Source organism: Phalacrocorax carbo, chromosome 1 (genome assembly GCF_963921805.1).
Source record: "Phalacrocorax carbo chromosome 1, bPhaCar2.1, whole genome shotgun sequence".
NCBI classification, from domain to species: domain Eukaryota; kingdom Metazoa; phylum Chordata; class Aves; order Suliformes; family Phalacrocoracidae; genus Phalacrocorax; species Phalacrocorax carbo.
The window spans coordinates 146,505,942-146,528,540 of NC_087513.1; the positions used below are offsets into that span (position 1 = coordinate 146,505,942).

The window sequence follows — 22,599 nt, forward strand, 5'->3', positions numbered from 1 at the left end:
TGGATGCCAGTAATTTACAAAGTGAGTAGTAATGGCACATTATTACTATTGCTGCTTTCACTAATTATCAGTAACAGCAACCACTGCTGATACGGATTTGTATTGCAAGAGTACTTACAAACTGCTTTTGTACTATACAGCAGTTCCCTGACACAGAAAGTTCACTTTTCAGGACAAAAGAGAGCAGATGGACACATCTGGCCTGACCAGGCACTACAAGGGACAAGTGGGACTACAATGTTCAAGCATGAAGAACAGTGGTGTAGCCCTGACCTCACCACTGGTTTTCCACAGTCCGTGTGAAAAAGCTGGCTCTTAAGAGAAGTTCTAGAGGTAGGTATGGAGCTAATTGGAAAAGTGTTCAAGTCTGTTCCCATTTCTGATGGGAAGCATGGGAGAAATTAATTGATGTATAACTTAGCAACAGTGTGGCAGAGGCTGGCATCACCAGGTAAGCTAAAGTGGGAGCTAATTTGTCAGCATGAACTCCTAGACTTGAGGCCTTAAAATCAGAGACAAATAGCTATACTTGATGTGATAGAGAAGGAGGTGACAGTGGTGAGATGTAAAGAGAAATGTCTTTGGGCAAGATGTCAAGCTACAAAAATGATCTGCTCAGCAGCGTGAATGGCGGTGGGCAACATTACATTTGTCAAAACCAAGGAAAGGATGTTGCAGCAATCAAGGCATGTAATGAGAAATCGGACCAGAGACTTATACCTCTGTGAATAAAGAGCTTCAGCTAGAAATGTTATAGAGTACCACTTTGCAAGACTTACACATAGTCTTAGACACAGAGACAACAAGGAAAGTTCAGAATGGAGAGTGATACCCAGGCTGCAGACCTGGAGAATGGACAGATTGAAGAGGTCACCCAGACTGAGTATTCATGTGAGGACCAGAGCTGGAGGATGCAAATGGTGTGCTCTCTATCTTGGCCATACTAAGCCTCAACAGATAGTGAGATACTGATGCAAGGTGTCGCTTTTGAGATGTGCATTGTTTTATTCAGTTTTTAAGCAAAGTTAAAGAATTTGTGAATAAACTCTCATGAATAAAAGGGTCCTACCCATCCAAGCATGTCCTGAATGCTTCACCATGAAGCTTTGCAAAAATTTTCTTGAGGAATGTTCCCAAAGGAAAAAAAAAACCAACACACAACCAAAAAAGAGAGATCAGCAGCTGCGTTCACTGGTTTGGAGATGCACCTTACCACCCCTAGTCATACAGTGCATTTTCCTTCTCAGCTGGGGTCTCTTACATATCCACATTCCTTTGCATGGAAGGAAACATGTGTCTTCTACATTTTTTGGCTAATTGCACAAGCCCAATTGCACAACCTAAGGAGGAAGATGAGCTTCTTTGACTGTTCATTTTAAAACCCTTGCATAAAAAAGGAGCGAATGAGCCTTGCATCGCATCATATACTTAGCGCATCGTGAAAAATGTAAAAAGCTCTCATGAATTATACTATCTGCCACTAATTTGTAACAAAACAGCGGGGACTGAGGCTAAGGCTTGTTGAATATGCCGTTCAGCCCTACAAAAGCCTACTTTGTAAACATTAGCTAAGTAAAAGCTCTGCCAGTGAAATCATAAGCAATCCATCATAATCACCCTTTGATAAACTCTTTGTCCAGTTTAAGAATTAAAAACTGTATTTAACATATTCAGAGAGAATGGAGAACTGCCTTTAGAAACAACAGGCTTAATGTACTACTAATCTCTAAACCAAATATTTATAGCCCCGTAGTTTCTAAATAATCTGAAATATTTGGGCAGTGGCTATCCAAGAGGTGGAAGCACACACAGTAATAGGGAGGTTTTACCATTCCATCTGCCTTGTTCAGTATTTCACTCTCTATTATATTATATTTACAAGCATTGCAAATTACTGAATTATCACCTTATAAAAAGAACCAAAAAAACCCATGAGTTAAAATATATGGAAATGTTTTATTGTTTATAAATTTATCTGCCTCAGAAAATAATCAATATCAAAGCTGATTCAAGCCAAGATCTGCCTGGATGTGTATTAATTTGCTCCATATGAAAATAAACTAGAAATTACTAAGATAAAAGAAATAATAATGAAATATGGAAATAACTACGGATTCTGCACATTGCCATTATATAATGGACATAATGGACATAATGACATTACATAATGGATTCTAATTAAATCCAGGTGGAAAATGACCTTCCTAGACCTCTCTTCAAAATTAAGATTTTTGACAGTCATGATTAATGGAAACATGCACTTTGCATGGTTTGTAAACCTGAAACATCATTGTACATTTCAGTTTATAATTTATCCCATTATCTGCTTCTGCATGCATGAAGGTCAGCCGTACTGGCACAACGTAGCAGTGAAATCCAGTGGCTCTAGAAGGTTATTCTCACAGATTTTGAGATTATTTTTCATGAGGAAATAATTTTGCCTACTTTTTCCTTAGAAAGACGACAATATAGAAGAGTAATATTTTAACAGCAGTAATTACAATATTCGTGTTATTCTCTTGTCTTTTTAGAATAAACAAAATGGCACTGGAAGAAAATACTTTTTTAAGGATTCCTACCCGCAATATTTCTTCAATGCAGCTGTTATCTCCTGTTCCACTGTCCTGTAAACAAAATGAGAAAATTGTTTGTTTGTGTTTTAAAATGAAATAACAAATACCAGGTTTGAGGACATGGTTGTCACATGAAATATATTCCAACCTCTATTACAGTTTCAAAATGAGGCCAAGTCTTTGCAGCATCTAAAAAGTTGCACTGCTTGAAATTCTCAAATTATTCCCCATCAGCATCACAGAATACACATCAGGAAGGTGTAATATTTCCAGTGTTTACCTATGATTGCAACATATTTGTATAAATTCATAGGATTTTGTTTACACCACTTTTGGGCGCCGTTCCTGCTGTTTGGATATACTGCATATGAGTAAGCATAGGCAAGACAGTTATTGCATGTACATAGATCAAATACGGGCGTTTGTTTATATTAGATAAATAACATCTCTGCATCCTTTGTGCAGGAAAGACTCTGCAGTGACATTTCTATGTGAAGCGATGTACAGCATAGAGCAGCTGTGATGCTGAGGGAAGATCTGCGGAGACTGCAACACAGGCTGCAACACTGAGCGCAGGCTAGGCAGTCCAACAGTCCTGATAAGTCTATGATTTCCTAAAATGCTGACCCTAAATCGACCCCGTACATTGTAGGACTGAGGGCACAGAGGAATTCAGCTCTCCTGAAAGGTATAGCTTTCTCCAGAGCCATTCTGGAGAGGGGAAATCAGAGATTTGACAGACCAGCTATCCCCCTATAGGAACCATCTAGTTGGTGCCTCACCTCCCTGCTCAGCTTCGTTGTTCAATGGGACCCAAACTTCTTGCCAGTGAAGATGAGGCAGCACAAGACACCACTCTGCCATACTTACGCTCCCCCTGCCCCCCTTCCTGCCTGCCCCCTGCCCACAGTCCCTGTGTGCTGCCCAGCACAGCTGGGAAGAGAGGGCACACCACGGATGGAGGTGCTGATACTGAGGGGCGGCCTGTCCCCTGTCACTCTCCACAAGATACAGGTGGCTGCTGAATCAAGCAAGTTTTCTGGGTATTTACTTCACCATACTAAATGCCCTGATGATTCCCCAAAGAAAGGTTTTGTTCCTTTTGCAGAACTCAGGAGGCAGGAAACTGGGGCCTGAGGTCTTCCCATGTGGGAAGAGGGGATGGAAACAAAACCAGTATGTTTAATTACTGTCCCCAAAGAACTAGCAGGGAGGTGAGCTTGGTCTTTGCTTCTCATTTTCAAAAACCACCTGGAGGGTCTGAGTGCTCAGGTGCCCATCTGCAGAAATATCAAAGCAGTTTGATTTTCCAAAGCGCTGAGCTCTTGTCACCTGAAAATCAGTTTTCTCTACCGCATCTGCATTTGGGCACCGAAAAAATCATGAAGCACTTTCAAAAATGGATGCTTCTGTGCCTACCAGACCCTTCTGATACCACTAGCCAGTTTGTGCAAATCCTGGACACTGTCACCACCAGTCCCCAGCCTGAGCTGAGTCACTGAGTCTGGATCCACAGCCACTCGTAGCCTCATAGCAGCCTACGAGTGTAATCAAAGTCAGAAGTACAGAAGCCATGCATATGCAAGGGAACAATTGATGTTTCATAATTTTTTGTGGCTGTTATTTCATGCCAATTCATAGAAAGTCGTAAGTGCTTTATCGTCAGCACTCCTGCTAAATCTTTGCTGAATACTGCCCTTGATTGTTAAACAAATTAATTGCATTAACTCTTTTTGGTGCAACACAGTCATCAGCTTTACAGTTCACCAGGAGTTACGCCACTGATTTCAAAGGGAAAGGAACTAAGCATGCTATAAAGCCAGCCTTTGGAAAATCTCTCATATCTGATGTATGGATGCTGAAGAGAACCTGCAGCCCTGAGAAGATAGCCCTGTTCTGATCTCAGCCTTGTCCCCAAGGAGCTGCACAACACCTCGTGTGACCTTCCTGCTGCTGGAGCAGGGTGGAAGTGCAAGAGTTCATGCTGCCAGTGAAGCTAACAAGACAGACAGAAACACCACAACAATCCCTGGATGTTTAAGAAGTTAGAATTTATATTAGGTAATTTTTATTTCTCTCTTCTCTATTGCTTTCCCTCCATTTCTCCCTTTCCTCCCCCAAACCCCAGCCTGGGATTTGTTATCCCATTAACTACAGTGGAGAGTGTAAAGTCCTCGTCATGAACGCCTTGTTTACAGAGCAACAAATTTACTGCCCGACCTCAAGTTCGGTATTCTAGTCCATTGCCATCTTACAGAAGGAGGGATGAGATGACCTACCGTCTTATGCTGTATACAATACATTGAACATACGGTAAAATGGTGCTCTATTTTTGTGTGAAGACAGAACTACTGAAGGTAAATTTGGCAATAGGCTATTTCAGAGTAGGTTTAGAAACAGGCTTCTGTAATAAAATTAATATCCCTTCTAGAAGTGTAACGGAATAAGTCTGCAAGTACTCATCAGCAAGAAATTACGTTCTCCATTACCACAGAACTAAAACTATAGCTATTCTCCCTAGCATACCATATCTCTGGGAAGGGAGTAAAAAAACTTTACTTTTCACATCTCTCACTTGATAACATCACACTGCCTTTCAAACAGCAAAAAAAAAAAAGCTGAAAACAAAAAGCCAAAGACAAGATACAAAAATCAGAAAACAATATTTGGTAAAAACCCTCAGTTTCTGTATTGTCCTCTTTGTTCTTAATCTTTTGAATGCTAAATATAAATTATTAATTTATTTTTGGTTTGAATACTTGTAAGGATCTTACATTACTGTTGATATCAAACTTTCTAGAATAAAGCTGGGGAAGTTAAGAGACCATGCTCTGTGCAGAGCAAGCAACTTCAATTTCATATGACCTGGGGCCATATTATGTTTTTCTTCATGATATCATATAATACAATGCAGAGTGTTATGTGGGACCTAAGGTATGTCTGCAAAGTGTCTGTAGGTGTTGGTATAGAAAAGACTCCCCATTCTTATTCTAAAAGCTTCCTTCTCTGGTACATCTCTACTTATTCTACGGAAGAACCCTCACTGCCTGTGAATCTGGCAACCTGAATGTAAATTCATGGCCATATTTTAGTGTAGAAAAAAAAAAGACTGGTAAATGTTTCTTGAAGTCTGAATTAAAAGAAGAGATTGTATTATCTGCAGACAATAAATAGCACACGAGCACTCAGCGCTTTATTTGCATCAGTGGACTTGCCTGATCCAAATGCTATTGCATCAGTGCTGGCTGCGTGACGCAGCACCGGCGTAAGGCTGACGTAGGAAGTGCCGGCAATCTGCGCAAAGCAGTCCCTCCACCCTTTTGATAGGCTGCATGCCACAGTACACTTGTGCAATAAATGTTTTAATTATTTAAAAATAAATAAAAATTTTAAAAAATAAAGGTTTTGAGGCTGCTGTTCCCAACTAAGCCGAGGAGCGGCTACCCTGTATTTATTCTGACATTGATGAACCCAGCTCATTTGCCTCCTTTTGCATTTTGCGATCTGTCATAATAAACTTGCCTCACTGAACCTCCAATGAACCATCAGCAAAATACTGGCAAGTCTCGGGGAGCTGCTGGGGGAAGTGGGTTCCAGCCTCTTCCCTCTCCGATGCTGTGCCCATTACCTTCGTTCCTCAGTCAGCGCAGCCTGAAGAACGCCAAACATCTGCACACACGTGCAGCTGGCATACAGTCTGGCAGGAGGATGCGAGGAGCTGCCGCCAAGGATAACGGCAGTGGCTGCTGAAGAAATAGCCGGGAGCATCGCACCGCTGATAACACGAGCAGCTAATTACCATGCAAAGCACAGAGAACTGTAAGAAACAAGGCTCACTAAAGGCTACATTGAATTCTTGAGAAACAGGATGTCATTTCAAAAACAGCTACATCTGTACAAATTTTATTTCAGAGCATTTCTTTATTTTTTCTTCCCTTACCAACAGCTTTCACATGGTGATATATGAAGAAACCCCCCTAAAAGGAATTGCCTATATGTGATACTTCTCCCCCCTTTCAAATCTTTGTGTTAAGGAAAGAAAGAAAAGTCTTCTGCAAGTATCTATTTCCATTTCTGCCTAAGAGCTTTTTATGGTGAGAGCTTTTGCTGCTGTTATTATTTGGAACACTTACTTGTAAGTGTTCTTACAGAGTCTCCAGAAGTTATTGGATTTTGTCTGTGTTATAAATTAGGTGTGATTAAGATCTCCAGAAGGCCGAGGTATGCATTCAGCAGACTTGCTGGTCTCTTCCACTCAGTGGGAGCCAGGCTGGCTGTGTCAGTGCTTGAACGCCAGTCATCTGCAACCAGTGGCATGGCAGTGGCTGCCACGCATCCACCCTTTGGGTGCCACCCCTGCCTCCAGGGCAGCTCTCAGCCCAACTCTGCACAGGCACTGCACAATATTGCTGAGCGCGGGGCTGCAGGCCTCCAGTGAAGCTTCAGGCAGTAAATGTTGGCAGGCAATAACCTAAATCCATAATTACAAAAAATAGGAATAAAGGCAAAAAAGCCCACATGGATGGACCTTGATCTGAAAGCATATTAGAAATGCTTCTTTGCCAGGCAAGATCGTTAAAGTATGGAGATACACACACATGCATGCACATATGTATATATAACATTTTCTATACAATCCATTTGCTAGAAAAGACCTTCCAGAACTGTAAAATAAACAAGTATGGACAAGATAAGTACAGGGGATCCAGGAGATGTCGGTAAAAGGAAACAGCTGTGTGCTTAAAAGAAGAAAGGTATTAATTTTCCTTAAGAAAGGGGAGCTCACAGCCACCGTTACAGACCCTAAGTTTCTCTGGGCTCTCTGCAATCATTTCCTCTGGTAGGGCTGCATTCACACACACGTGCATCATTCATTGCATCACACAGATGTGCTTTTCCCAATCTTTATTTTTGTTAGACCAGGTAGTTTTCCTTATCTTTTTACTTGTTCATATGTGCGACGCCTGCCTGTTGGGTTGTGGAGAACCATCACCCTCAGCAAAGTTTCCCTTCCATCATTTCTCTGAACTGATATTAATAACTTCAAGTTGTGGAGCAAGATGATGAAATTTAATGGGGATACGTGCCTGAGAGCAGAGAGGTGACTTCTGGGGTTTCTGTGGAAACAAAACTGAGCCATGTAAACGAACATTTTGGGAGAGGTCATTTGCAGATGCCCAGGAAGGGTTTTTAGACACTCAGGGCTTAACTTGTTGTTGATTCCCTTTTATGTGCTACAGAAGGCTCTTTATGGGATGGCTCATTGAACCCACACTGCTCTGGAGAGAAAATACAGGACTTTGGACGTCAGAAGAGATGGGCTGGTTGAAAAATTAGACCTTGACCTGGTTAAAAATGCACTTTTTGTCCCTCAGGAAATGCCCATTTTTTGGAACATATTTCCATTCTGAACTGGGGGCCAAGAACATACATGTAGATTTTATCCCACTGGCAATGCTTCCATTAAAAATGTAATTGTGTGATATCATTGCCTTCAAAATGAAATTTTAAGAAGTGTTCTCCAGTTTTGTTGAGAAATGAAGGTTTGATCAAATCAAAACACTTCTACATCAAATTTTAAGAAATGTAAACAGAATTTATAGCCACAGGATAAGATACAGACTAAATCAAAAGTCATTCAAACAAAATATTGGAATGTTTCACTCCTACTCCAAATTTTACTTTAAGGAAATATTTTCTCCAAACAAGAATGAAAATAGATTTGGTCAAAATCAACACAGATGCAGACATTTTCAGTTCTGATAAAGTGGAATGTCCCATAGGCGAAGGACTGAGTAGAAAAAACCTCTGACCAGAACAGAATTTAAAAAGGCATTTCTCTATTTTATGGTGGGTTTTTTTTTTTTACTAACAAGAATGGCATTTCCATCCTGATGGGTTATGTGAGGCCTACCAGCAATGGTTAAAGTAAATCTACTTTAACAAGGCTGGACTTCAGGGAGCCAAGGCATACTGTAGTCCCCCTCATTTCAATGGTTGGCATTAGTAATGCTTGTGCAATTCACAGCCCTTAAACAGCAAAGACTCCTTGTCTGTCTCTGCGGATGCAGGCAAGCAGGGCTGAACTGGGCACGGTTAGACCAAGGGAAAAGAAACGAAGAGATGGCTCAGGAAGCTTGATTTTTTTGTTGTTCCTGATATCTGAAAGCTTTACATAGCACTCATGCTATTCCTTACTGCTAATTTGGAGTGCTGGTGGCCACGGTCTGTTGATACAGTAGTTTTCTCCTGTGCTTTGCATTGCTGTCAGTAAGAGCCATTTCGCTCTTACTACGAGGAATTGCTCCTGCTTCCTTAAGTACAGAGATGTACAGGATGGAGATGGGGATGAACAGCTGAATTCTCCTCAAGCTCTGTGTCAGAAAGTCTTGCACTAATTAAAGTTATTAAATCCATCTAATTTACAGTGACTGTTAATAAACTCTTACCCTTAATAAGCCCATTCTCTTTTGAAACGGAGCCTTCATATTTATTATGGGGATTATTTTTCCTACCATGGGATCTTGCAATGTTGTACTTGGTTCAAAAAGGAAGAGGGGAAAGGTTAACAAAGCTTTTAAAGAAAAAAAAAAAGAATAAAGGGCAAGTGATGAAAGTCATCTAACTTTGCTTTAATGAAAGTATCTGTCTATACTAATCGGGGGTCTCACTACAACTGGGATATCATGATGCCCCAGTCTTGTACCAGGAAGAGGGAGATGTCCTGGCCAATTGAAGAAGATGAATCAAAAAATATCCATAGATAGAGAGAAATGCCAAATGATCTGATAGACTTGCCGTGCACATGAGAAAGGAGGCGCTAATTGGACAAGAGCATGTTTTGCTCTTGATGAGCGATACTCGGAACAGCCTGCTCAGCAGGTCCCCCACAACTGAGGAGGACACCAGCTTTCGGAGAGCAGAGCATCCAAGAAAGAAGACTGCACAGGAATTTATAAAGCCATAATCCAGTGTGGCACCAGCCTCAGGCTGTGCTGGCGCTACATGCAGACCTGAGGGGCCTGAAAGGATCCTGTCTCTGAGGTTCAGGTTGGCATCTGTTGAAGGTGGATTTACTGTGGATGTATAAGTAAAGGCGTTCACTGCATTGTATTTTTTTTTTTTAATTGCAGGGAGATGAGGTTAGAGTGTAACTCCTCCAGTGCATGCCCATGGCCTGCCCCAGAGCTTTAAGCACATCCTGCCCATGTAGTGCCTGACCTGAGCTAAGTACGGAAAGCCCAGGGTCAGGAAGTGAGGTGATGCTGAAAGACCACCTTCTGGATGGCTACTGGGAGCTTCAATAGGTGCCTACAGCCCAGTTTGGAGGGGGTTTAGAAGTGCTGTGTCCAGCCTTGTCTTGAGAGGTCATCTTCAAACCGATGAGATGGTCTAAGTCCAAGTCTCAGTGTCCACACCACAAAAAAAATCAAGAGAATTAAAGGCCAAGAACCCTTCTGAATCCTCCCCACCCTCTCCACCCCTAAGGCCCATTGAACAATCGATGACTGGAGCTGCACCGGTAACATTTCATCTAATAAAAGATGCTTGGGAGCCTCAGACGAAACCTACCGGCAGATCAGTGGAGCAATTTTACAGGCTTTTACATTATATTCATAAAAATAAAAATCCAAACACGCCAGAATTACACTGTGACCCAGAACAATAAAAGGGAGCTGTAATGGAAAAGAACTGCTTTGTTCTATTAATAAAATATAAAGGTTTTATTGTTATTGGGAAAGATTGGTTGTATCAAATCAATACCATGTCACAGTATATTAATGTTTTTCTTCACTAATGAAAAAATAGGGTCTGATGTGATTACACTCTCTAGCTACCCATTTGCAATATATAATGGGATGGTAATAATGAAGATTGCGACTTGCAATTTACTCCCTGCTACATGCTTGATCCTGGGAGGTGCTGAGTAAGTGACCTCAGCTTTCAGTGAAGTCAACAGGAGCTAAAGGCAACTGGCATACACAAAAATGCTGTCAGCAACCCCCTGAATGGACTCCACAGCCTCTCTTCCCACCCAAAAATTGGAAAAAGGCAGTGGGGACTTCTGGAAATGCCTTCAGCGTACTACATTTTCTGCAGCACTGTATGCATGCTCTGAATGTATTAAGTGACTGCTCGCTTTACACAGTGGTCTTTTTGTTGGAAAGTTTTCATTGTGGACACCAAAGTCTTTTGGTTTTGCAGCAGGAAAGGCTTTTTAGTGAAGATACAGGCTTCTCCTCTCAGCCCATGCAGTCCTTCGACAGCTGACCCAAGGACCCTGCCCTGGGAGTGAGAGAGATCAGCTTTTCTCCCCATTAGATGCCTGTCCTCCCTGCTGTACGGATGGCCAATTAGTGTCAACTGGAATGTGGTATTTTTAGTGATGTGGACACTTGCCCGCAAGGACCTGGACTGAGACCAATTGATTGCATTTAATATATTGTCTGTGTTTGTTTGGGGAGAATATATGACATCTGTATAGCAGCAACAGTTGGAAAAACAAGTATTATGGAACTGTTAATCTTTTTGTGACATTTTAATATGAATTTACCATCAGCTAGTATAATATTCAATAAATTAAATGGATTATTTTGCCAAGAGATCCTTTAAAAATGTTAATTAACAATAAATCAATAAAAACTATTCAACATGAAAATCAATTACATCCCTGTTTACATTATTTAACTCCAAACATTTCTGTTTGTGTGCTTGTAATTAGCAAGCTATAAAAGATGCCATAAATAGGCGCATAATGAGAGGAACTGTTTATAAATGATAATTGGTATTCATTCCCACTGAGCTAAAGGTTATGTGATTACAAACTATCGTGCAGAAAGGGTTAAACCTCTTACAGATAGAAGGTTTCACAGTACACAACTCTGCAGAAATCTCTGCCACAAAAGGCCCCTGATGGAAGAAAGCCCCTGTACGTGAGTGTTTGATGGAAAGAGTAACATCTATCAGGCGTTCCTTAAAGCCTATTTACATCCATTTAGAAATGGCTCATGGGGAAAAATCTGCCCTTTCAGCAGTGGTGGAGGGAATAAGAAATGGAGCCTGGCACAAGGAATTCAATACTGATAGAATATCATAATCTGAACAATATCTTTACTAAGTCAAAAGGAAAGATATTAACGTTGAAATTATATTTAAAATCTGGGTGACCATCCTGTTAACAAAGCTAAGGACAGGACAAAGTAAACAAGGGTGTTTTCTGTCATGATGGATAACAAAGATGTTGCTCTACCCAATACCTCACTCAAAGATTAGGGCCAAAGGGGGTCTGGTTTTCACAGAGGGCTAAAAGGGGATTACAGGATCTTCATATGGCAGCTGAGAGCCCAAAACACTGAGCAGAAGCTTGTATCACCAGACTATTTCTCATTATAGAGCGCTACACAGAGCTGAAAAAAACCTGTTTTCTAGGGAGAAACAGCCTCTCATTAATCCCTACTGCTAAAACCCACCTTCTCAATTTTAGTGACTGAGACCTGATCTAGACTTAACAGGTAAAAAATGCCACAATCTGGAGACCAGAGAAATATTTGGCTTTCTACTAAAGCCTTTTGCTAGTCCAAGGATGTCACCAACATCTGACAGTTTTGGCTTTGACAGTGTGTCCTTCCCAGCAAAATTAATCTCATTCTTTCATGAGGGCAACAACCATCAAGAACGCTTGATGGAGCAGGTCTGAAGCATGGGCAGACCAGTGAGCATCTAGCGATAAAGTCAGCAGAGTTAAACAACCTATTTGCAAATCCAGAGAGAAACCACTTTTTTCTGCCTTGTCTGGGCACAGCTGATGCATATTTCCTTTATTTTCTGTATAGTGACTTAAAAGTGAATTAATTTTGGCCTGAGACACATATATTGTACTGCTTTCCTTGATTTGCAGAAAATACAATTGTTTCATGGAAAATATGGATTGGGATTGGGTGTTTAAAAAAAAAAAAGTCTATCATGTGTAAGGAACAGAGCATCATATGCATCGATTTGAGAATAACTGCTCAGTCTCATTGCTAAGACTGCATAAACATACTCTGGTCATGGCAATTACAACTTGGACACCTATTTGCCCAAGAGGGATATAATTTGCTACTGGATACCTGAAGCTTTATCAATGAAGATGAACTATTGTATGCATCAGCATCTTTAAATCAATCCCTTGACGCCTCTGGTCAGCTCAGGTGGATTCTCTTAAAATCCACAGGGAAGTTGATAAATAGCACAGTTCTCCAAGCTGCAGTGAAAATCTCGGCAGAACTTTATTGTGTTCTCAGCATTCCTTAAAGTCAAAAGAAAAGTCCAGCCATTTTGTGGTCACTGACAGACTGATGGAAACACACTCGCTGCAGAGCTACTGAAAATAGTACTCTCTAAAGGTTTTGCAGAGTTAATAGGATACATAAAATTTCAAATAAAGCATCAGCGCTGCAATGTCTTAGGGCTCAGACATGTACATTTCTTCCAGTTAAGAAGGTACACGACACTATGTATATATCAAGTTATACATAAACATGTATGTTTATGTATGTATACACCATACAAAATCCTCTGCAAAAATTTCCTGAAAACTGCCCAAACTAACCAAGCAAGTGTCAAATCTTTTCAACTGTAGCCTTAATATGGGAGTGAATAAATTCAGCAAATCTGTAAAATTGCAGAGTAGACAAATATTGTCCTTATTTTCCTGTCCTCTCTTACCCAAATCCCTCCAAAAGATTTATTTTCCCATCAATTCACCACGGTCCTCTCTGGTGGGGGACAGGAAGCCTTTGGCCATCTAGGCAGGAACCAGGCACTGCTGTGCTGCCTTGCAGCGGCCTTACCTCCGGACATCAGGATTCCTCCACATTTGTAAAACCATCTGCCCCAAGGAGTGGCAGCTGCCCAACACTTGTCCCTGCTTTCCTGTGGGCTCTGTACCAGCACCCTACTGTTTGGGCAATCACAAGACCAGAAGAAGGAGAATAAATCATGTCCCAGGTTTGGGAAAGGCTGTAGGTAGCTCCCAAGTAGTCGTATGCTACTAGTTAACATTTTTTTGATGGAAGCCACACTGATCCCTCAGGCTTGGAGGACAAAAGGCTGGCCTAAAATAATCTTAGTCCTTTCTCTTTTGGCTTTCATTTTTCTCTTCTTTCCATATATTCTCAGGTTATCCCCTTTTAAAGGGGATATTGTATCTGAAAATCACAATGCTTTCTGATTTTCTTTTTGCCTGTCACCATTAAATGTAACAGTGAAATACAGACAGAAAGTAGAAAGATAAATTGGCCTCAGCTTTTTCAGATTTTGTGTCTTTGAAAGAGTTTGCTTGTCCTTCCAGTGGAGTAGACATTTGCCAGTTCCCAGCTGTTTGCATTGAGCTCTCCCACACAGCTAAAGGCTAATGGAGCACCACTTACAAAACCCAGAACACAAAACTGTACAAACCACAACTATTTGCTGTGTTACTCAGGGGCAGTAACCACTTTTCACTGTCACATTAACAGTTTCCTTTTTAATACAGAAAACGAGCAGCAAGTCACTCTGTAACAGTGCAGCGTCATGGGGGCATGACTGGTGTATGGACTGCAAAGCTCTGGCTGGTGCCTACAGAGAACTGCTCTCCCAACAGCCTTACTGCCAAAAAATTATTTTAAATCCTGTATGCACCAGCATTCGCACACATGCAACCCACAATACAGTGAGGGGAAATGAAAGGAAGAAATTGACAGTCATGGTAGAGTTTAATTTTTACTGGGTTGCAGACCAAAACCCGTACCAACCGCACGAGAGGGGTTTGTGAATTTTCTCAGAAAGGTTAGGTTGCCCTTAGGTTTGGTTTGGGTTTGATTTCCAAAACTTTCATTGCTTCTATTCAAAAAGGTGAGCTGTCTCTTGGATTTCTATTTTCATTTTTTTTAACAGATGAGATGATCCTCCACTTAAAAACAGGTTATTTTGTCTCTAGAGAAAGAAATGTTCAATGTAGCCCCATTTCATTTTAAATAGAAGCTAAATGGAGAGAAAATCTCTAATACTGCCTCAGCTCACAGACATTTCCATCTAGGTCAAGTACAACAAATCTGCATTTTTTTAAGTGGCAGAGGCAGCTCTCTGTCCCTGTAAAAACTGGAAGGTCTTGTGGCACCCCAAATTATAACAACATGCAGAGAAAACAGGAGTACAGTTGGAAAGCCTTTGAGCCAAGAAGCCACATGCTTCCCTTTTGTTACGTGATCTTGATGAACTTATTTCTGTGGCTTTTATTCATGTTTCAGGACGTTGAATCTTGTTAGTATTTTCCCTTTTTATTGTTCTCTGCTGTCTTTCACTGTTTTATTTTATTCTTTTGTTCCCCCGTGTAACTGCAGGTAATGCAGTCCTGGGCCTATTACACTCCCACCTCTTTGATCTGGCAGTGGATATCAACAAAGAAGTTATTTGTTCTCAACACATTAAACCCTTCTGTGTAGCTTTTTACAAATTCTGTTATGCAACTTTGATACGGCCTGGAACGAGTTGTCAGGTACCGAAAGGCTGGGGAGCACAAAGACCTCTCCAAAAGTCACGCTATGAATGGTGTCATCTTGCTGTTTCACTTTCAAAGGTGGCTTATATGGGTTTGCTGAATAGGAATCGTTTGACAGCAGACATCTGAATTTGTATCGCAGACTCTAAGACACCTTTATAAGAACTTTGAATATCTTAGTTGAGTCCTGAGGATCAAAGCTCCTATGTAATAAACCTATCACGGGTTACTCAGGGAGATTTTCAGCATCAGTAACAATGGCAGCTGATTTGCCTCGCATAACAAGCTACGGATAGAATATAAGGGTTGTGATCAATACTTTAACTAGAAAGATAAAAATCTATCTAAAGCCTAGGAATTTTATTAAGGCCTCATAATTTACTTTATAAACCATCTCCTATAATTTTAAGACGCACATGCATCAAGCATTGCTTGAAATACATTAAATCTTGATTTTTCAAATCAGAATACTAGAATAGCAAGTGGAATTGGCAGCATAAATGAATATATTGCATAAAACACAAAAAGCTCTTGGCTGGCTTTTGTATACAGCATTAGAAACAGAAACACATTGTTTCACAGTGATCTGCATTAAATATATTTGTTGTGGGCTTGAAATACTCCAAACTATTTGTTTTGGATGAGAGAGGATGCTCTGCATTTATGATATATGATACCACATTGTCATCAATTGTCACGCTTTGTTTATTGGACTGAATAATTTGTAATCATCAGATTACTATGTTTAGTCTGCACTCTGCTTTTCAGAGAACGCGTATTAAACAGATAAAATCCTTGTATCTTTTCTTTATTTGTTTGTTTATGGATGGAATGAGGAGTGGTTCATTCCCCTGAGAATTAACTATTTGGTGAAGGGTTCCGAGTTTCAGGTGCCAGTTGCTCTTGGAGAGGGGAGAAGGGGAGAGTTGCTCTTGGGCTCTGATTTTCAATTGTGTGCCCATATTGCCATGTACAGACATTAGGTAGTAACATCAGAGAAAAATTAAGAAGATGCAAAAGGCTATGCATATTCTAAGGGCTTCTTTCAGCTTTCTGGGTCCCTTTCCCCAGCCGTACTTCAAGCAGCATTTCCTGCACGTTTGATCTGCAGATGTCACCTTAATTCACGTGCACCCCAGCTAAATATTGGGGCAGGTAGAAGACGAGGAAGCCCCACCAAAACATGGATGCTCCTGTACCATTTGCAGCAACAGGTAATTTGTGAGCAACAGAATGAAATGTTCTTGGCAAACCCCTCTCTTTTTCATAATCCTTTTTCTGCCAGCCAGCAAAGTACAGCTATGAAACAAGGTACTCTAGCAAGGGTTGGAGGCAAAGACTTTTAGCTGTTCCTGCACAGGGGAAGGCACAGCCATGGCAGTCAGGAACTGGCCAGTTGCTGTTGACTCTGCTGTAGGGCTGGTGGAAAAATCCACACGAAAGAGCAGTTCCTGCCTAATTTAAGTTTTATATACATTTATACTATAAACACAACAGGATTTTAAATACCTGCAGATGGGAAATCAGTCAACAGCTATGGGCTGAAAGCCTGTAACACTTAATCCATGGGGACTGTATAGGCACAGCAGCTCATCTGCACAAATCACCTACGCAGGTCTCAGGCACAGTAGAGTAACAGTCACTGCTCACGCACTGCTCAAGCTACCTTGTTGATGGCACTATATATAAACTCAAGATACAACAAAACAACGGGATTACTCATTCCTAGAAAATAATTACAAAATCAAGCCATCCCCTTTGCAAAAGCGTGATATTGGCTCATTTGCCAGCCAGCATATCTCTACCTCTAAGCTAAAGGAGAAAAAAACAGCAAAAATGACACAGAAGCCAAGCTTACACATCCGTCCTTATCTCTCTATACCGATACTCTCTTGGAGGTCCCTGCTTGCTAGCAGCTGCTGAATTGCTACAGTTTACAGTCTGGCATATTAAAATAAACTAACACTGATTTTGGCAATTTGCAGTCATGCAGTTGCTGCTGCTGCATAAACAGTTGATGGATCCTTACAGCAAAGGCGGGAGCTCTTCATCTCTGCCCACTTTTGCATCGGACCTCTCAGTCTGTACAAGCACTAACCACAGTGGAGACTGCAGTGTGAACATACCTAAAATCACCCGATATTTGTGTCTCATTGCAGTCCAGAGCTCGATCAACACTACCAACACACGGATGTGACTTTTGAAAGTGGCATATCCTGCCTTTGGATCAGATGGAAAGCATTACATGGGGATGTCTTGACTGAAAATAGTCTGCAACAATCTGCATTTTGTATGCACGCACATTACCATGGAGTGTCGTATGGCACTTTACAAGCACACAATCAGAAACACGTATGTAAACAGATGCATATGTAATATAGTACAACTAGATATGTAGTGGCATTTATAACTTTAGATATGGAACACGGGTATAATTCTATATGAACAACACTATGTATTTTTAGGAAGGATAACAGAAAGTACATTTTGCAGTCTAAAGGATTGGAAGTATTTTAGGTAGGCAGAATATAATTCCCCCAGAAAATTAGGGTAGCAACTGACAAAAGAAAAGACCTAACAAACCCAGAAAACCCCCCTTAAAAACCTAAAACAGGTATTCTGAAAACAAAAAGGCCTGTCCACAAGACCCCTACTTTTCCAAATCAAGACAGCAGACTTTAAGCTCAGACCTTCACGAGACAGGAGACAGGGCACGGTGCACACTGGAGCAGTATCCCCAGGGCTTTCACTCACAGCAGCTGGGTCTGGCCATGGGGTGCCGGCAAGAAGAGGTCTACAAGGACTCAGTAGCAGCTCTCCAAACAGCAGTCTGCCCCTGGTGCCCAGAAAGACCTCTAGCACATTTTGGGAGGAAAAGCAACCAAATGTTTCTGTCTGCACGCTGATTACGTGGATCAGAGTCATTCACAGTGTTACAAAATGTTCCCATAATTTTCCGCTATACATGTTTGCTCATGAAATATGAAACAGCAAAAATCTACAGCCAATATTGGTGGTTGACTGGTAATTTCTTCAGAAATCAAAAAGATAACTAAAATTGGGATCTCATGTTCCAGATGATCAGCACCCCCCTGCACATGGAAAAATCAATATGAGTATCTGTAGAATTAGATGTAAGGAAATACTTTTTCCTGCATACCGCTACCTGCTTTACTGTCAGCTGGACTTCTTGCAAGGAGAGGAGGACGGCTTTGGCAAGTGGATGGAAAACAAGATCAAACATTCCCACCTCATATCACAATAAACAAAGCAAAGGTGCATGTCATCTTGTTTTACGCGCTCTCACAAAAAGCTAACTGAGCAACTGATGCGCTCCCCCAGCAAGGCAAATGAAATCTCTGGTTTAAGGTGCTATCATTACTTCAGCTCGGGTATCACTACTGCTGAGCGGATCTGCTACTGGAAGAGTGGAAGAGGGAATGTAGGTGGAATTACAGTTTACACTCAGTAAGGGTCTAAACTCTAATGTTTGATACAAAAGCAGTGTCTTCTAAGACAAACCATAAAAATACAATTATTGTAATAGTGTATAATTTACCAAAATATTTTGACATTTTTCCAGAGGTAGTCTGTTTTCTGGTATTTGCATACCTTTGACTCTAGAGTATAGGCACGTATAAGCACTGAAGAAGGCAAGACAGCAAGTAATTATTTACTGATTAAGGAGTGGATGGGCTTGAAGTTTGAAACATTAGCATTCCTATTTCATCCTCGTCCTTCCAGAGGAGGAAGGAGACATGAAATAGAAAGTTTTCAACTTGTAGAGATTCCTAAGTCATGACACCAATGCCATAAATTCCTCCTCTTTGCTCTTTTGACTTACTGCCGTCTCCCGGTATGCCCAGGTCACATTTACTTTGCTGAGGTGGTAAAGGTTACACAACTCAATTTTTTTTTCCATTTCTAAGAGAAATGAATCCAAACTCAGCTAATTTGTATACAGCTGCAGGCAATATAAACATGGCTGCTTAAAATTCTTTATATAGTATAAGCCTTTGTACTCCATACTTCATGGAAGTTAATAAGTAGGTGTCAAACTCTGAATTAAAATTCCCAGAAGAGGACACAGCACAAAGGACAATAAAAATGATTTTTAAATAATCATAGGGATAAATAGCATCCACTTCTGACAAATGTAAGTGCTGGCATAAAATGTTATTAGGCTACAGAGATTTTCTTTTGTTCAGGAAGTATGTTTTATTCTCCAGCAGTGTCATTCATCATCCTAATGAGCCCTCAAAATGTAAATTAAATAGCAAAGACTGATTCATTCAAAAACATCTTTGTGCTGTGTGTTAAACCATTTTTCTACTTTTATCCTTATATATTGGTTCATTCTTTCATTGCAAAATAACCCCTCAGCCCTTGTATACTTTAATGGCCAAGTTCAAGCAAAGCATATTTTCAGTAAACACTGTTTATTCATTGGTGCTCATGGTACAGTAATTTAAAAAAAAACAAACCACACCTCATTTAAAAATGTTGTGCCCCTTAAATTATGTTTGATCCGGAAAATCGCAGAAACCTGTGCATGCATGTGGTTTTTGTTTTATTCAGCGTCACATAGTCCAGGGAAACCCTCAATGGAAAAGGATTAGCAGAAATTTCAAGCAGCTCTAATTTACTGAACTGAATACATTAACAACTAAGCAAACACCATATTTTTTGGTAATGGCAGGAAAAAAAAGAACCCAGGGTCATGAGCTAAATTAGTTCAGCTTTCTTGTTATCTGTTGATAAGGACATTACACATTCTTACCAGGAATGCAGAAAAGAGGTTTCATACTTGACCTGAATTTATGCATGAGCACACACACACACCAACAAGAGCCACAACGAACAGGGCTTCTCTGGAGCCAATCCAAACAAAAATACAACAAGAATGGAAAAAAACAGCAAAAGCATGTCTGGTTTTGGTACGATTAGTCTTCAGTTATCTTCTTCTCTGTCTCTTTCCTTCTCCTTCCCTTCCTCTAATGCTTCTGTAAATCATCTTCAGCTTATTTTGTGTGTATATATGTTTGTGTGTGCAAAATGAAGATGAAAATATTAATAGAAAGAGCAAAGTTTGCCTGATGACAAGAATGCTGTTATTAAACTGCATATGGAAGATTTAAAAGCCACAATCTTCAGAATAAATTACCATAAAATCTCAGCATTCAGTGACATTATGCTTTTATGAGGTCAAAGTGTTGGAGAGAGACACCAGGGGTTACAATGAAACCATCCAGCTGTGAAAGAGGTAAGTACATGTACGGTGTCTTGCTGCCAGAGATCCAAAAAATGGCCCAAGACCAATACTTCTTTTATTGCAAACCCAGAGAGAGATGAGTGATGCATTGGTGTAATTGAGTTAGGAGAACCTAAAGACAGGGTTAAGTGTTACAACTTTTAGCTAGAATATCTTCGATGACAGGTGACCTTTTGAAGGGTTTCTCCTAAAAAAGTTACAATGGTGATTTATGGAAGTTCAGTGATGGCTCCACACTGCAACTGTTAGAGACCATACATGTAATTAGGTTAAACTCAACTAATCAGAAAGAAGAAAAAAAAAAAAAAAAGGATCAGGATTATGGTATGAAATGTTATCACTTAAGAAAATTAAGCATCATGAACCCTAGCAGAGAGAACTTAATAAACCATCTATCATTTATCTTTGAGTGCTGATTCAGAAATCAGACCGGCATTCACAACTGCAGTGATTGATTAAAATAAATGTGTACAGTATAGTAGTTTATAAATGAAGACAGTAATTTACAAATTAAGGGACAGACTTTATGCCTGCAGAATAAGTTGCTGAAGCTGAATATAGATTTGAAGATACTTTAAATATTCACAAGTTGTAGGAAAGAGCAGTATGATGCAAAAGCTATCTGAGTTTATGTTTTGCTCAACTAGTCTTCAAACACAGAGAGGCTACTAGATGAAAGGCCTGCATTTCACATGCTTGTGTGTATACAGCACACCTAGGTACACTACCTGTACTATCTATCCTTTTCATGAACACCGATGTATTTAAGTACCTACTATTACCTCATTGTTTTACACTACAGTTGAAACACAGATCCATGGCTCTTGTATACTGCTGCAAGTGAGAGTCTCTCAAGTCAGTTGTCCAAAACCAAAGCACAAAGAAGGAACAAAGGCTCCAGAAAATCTTCCTGTTAGACCTTAGGCCACCCAAGAAGTCAGAAAAGAGAAAGCAAGCAATGGTAATCCTTTATTCTGACTCCCTTGTTTTCTCTAACATCCAGGAAACAGTGAGATTATGCATTCCCTCGTGGTCTTAAAAGAATAGTGTAAATTCACTAGTTGACAGCTCATCCACAATACCACAATTTTAATTGTATACTTAGAAATGGACAGGGCAAAGCTTTGCACTTTTGGGGTTTTTTTGTTTGTTTGTTTTATCTATTTGCATTTGATTTTTAAAATATAACAGAAATAGCAACAAAAGAAAAGTTATTGGGACTGATCTGCCCTTGAGTCTTCCTGGCTTTTCTTAGCATCACTGAAGCCTCAGTGCTTCCTGCAGTGGAGGGAGAGGTTACCTGAAGGTCAGCCGTCAGTGCTGCACAGAATTTGCAACTTATGCTCTTCCTTGGCACCTGCAGCCATTTAAAACATAGTCCAAAATAAATGCTGTCATCTGGGACTCAGGTATGGTCCTGACAACCAGTGGACTGTTTTGCTTCCTACCATACACTTCCAGAAGTGATGTACAGTGCAAGAAGTGGGTCAATAAATCTGAAATTATGTTTGCTTTTCCTAATTCAGGCACCAAGAAAATCACAGTCTACTGCTACAAGACGTCCTCCAGCTCCTGGCCGCATGCCGTGTGCGTGCAAGGTACGATGAGGATGGGCTAATGATGGCTTGGATTACCCTCGGGTGGCAGTTGCCACCACCATTTCTTGGACTGCTCAGTGGCAAAGTGAAACCTGGAGGCGTCACATTTTCCAAGATGAGCCAGAGACCATCAGTGGCAATGAAACGCCAGGGCTGAGGAGCCGTCCTCTGGACAGAAGGAGGATGGCATGCTGTAGCTCAATGCTTTCATCAATTCCTCCAAATTAAGGAGGAGGACAAAATCAGGAATGATTTTGTCAGATTAGCTGATGTTTGTTAATGACACAAATCCCCCGCAACCTCAGTCAACCCTGATTCAGCTGCAGTTGCTTACCCAGTATTTGGGGGGTGGACAATCAATGTCTAACAAAGGGCTTCTACAGAGGGGCCCTGTGGAGGAGTTGGCAATCATCGAATCACTCCACGCTTCAGCACTGCCCCGAGATCAGCAATGACAGGCACAGGCGGACCTTTCTAAGGAAATGACAGGACGGGAGGCTGATGGCATTGGGTCGGCAAGGGGGCCATATCCTTGCAGGATTCATCTCGCTGACAATGATGACAACATTGACAACAATGATGGAAGTGAAAAAGATCAAAACCAGAAGGAAGTAGTAGAATTAAGCTCATCTGTGT

At 40.7% G+C, this 22,599-nt stretch overlaps 1 protein-coding gene across 1 annotated transcript in view; it reads right to left on the minus strand.

The window, feature by feature from the left end:
• The window catches only part of AFF3 (ALF transcription elongation factor 3), a 280,917-nt gene that overhangs the window by 177,553 nt on the left and 80,765 nt on the right, over window positions 1-22,599 (minus strand). Inside the window, exon 4 of the mRNA XM_064445545.1 lies at window positions 2,580-2,624. Within this exon, the coding sequence (XP_064301615.1) occupies window positions 2,580-2,624 (45 nt within the window). The remainder of the gene's footprint in view (window positions 1-2,579; window positions 2,625-22,599) is intronic.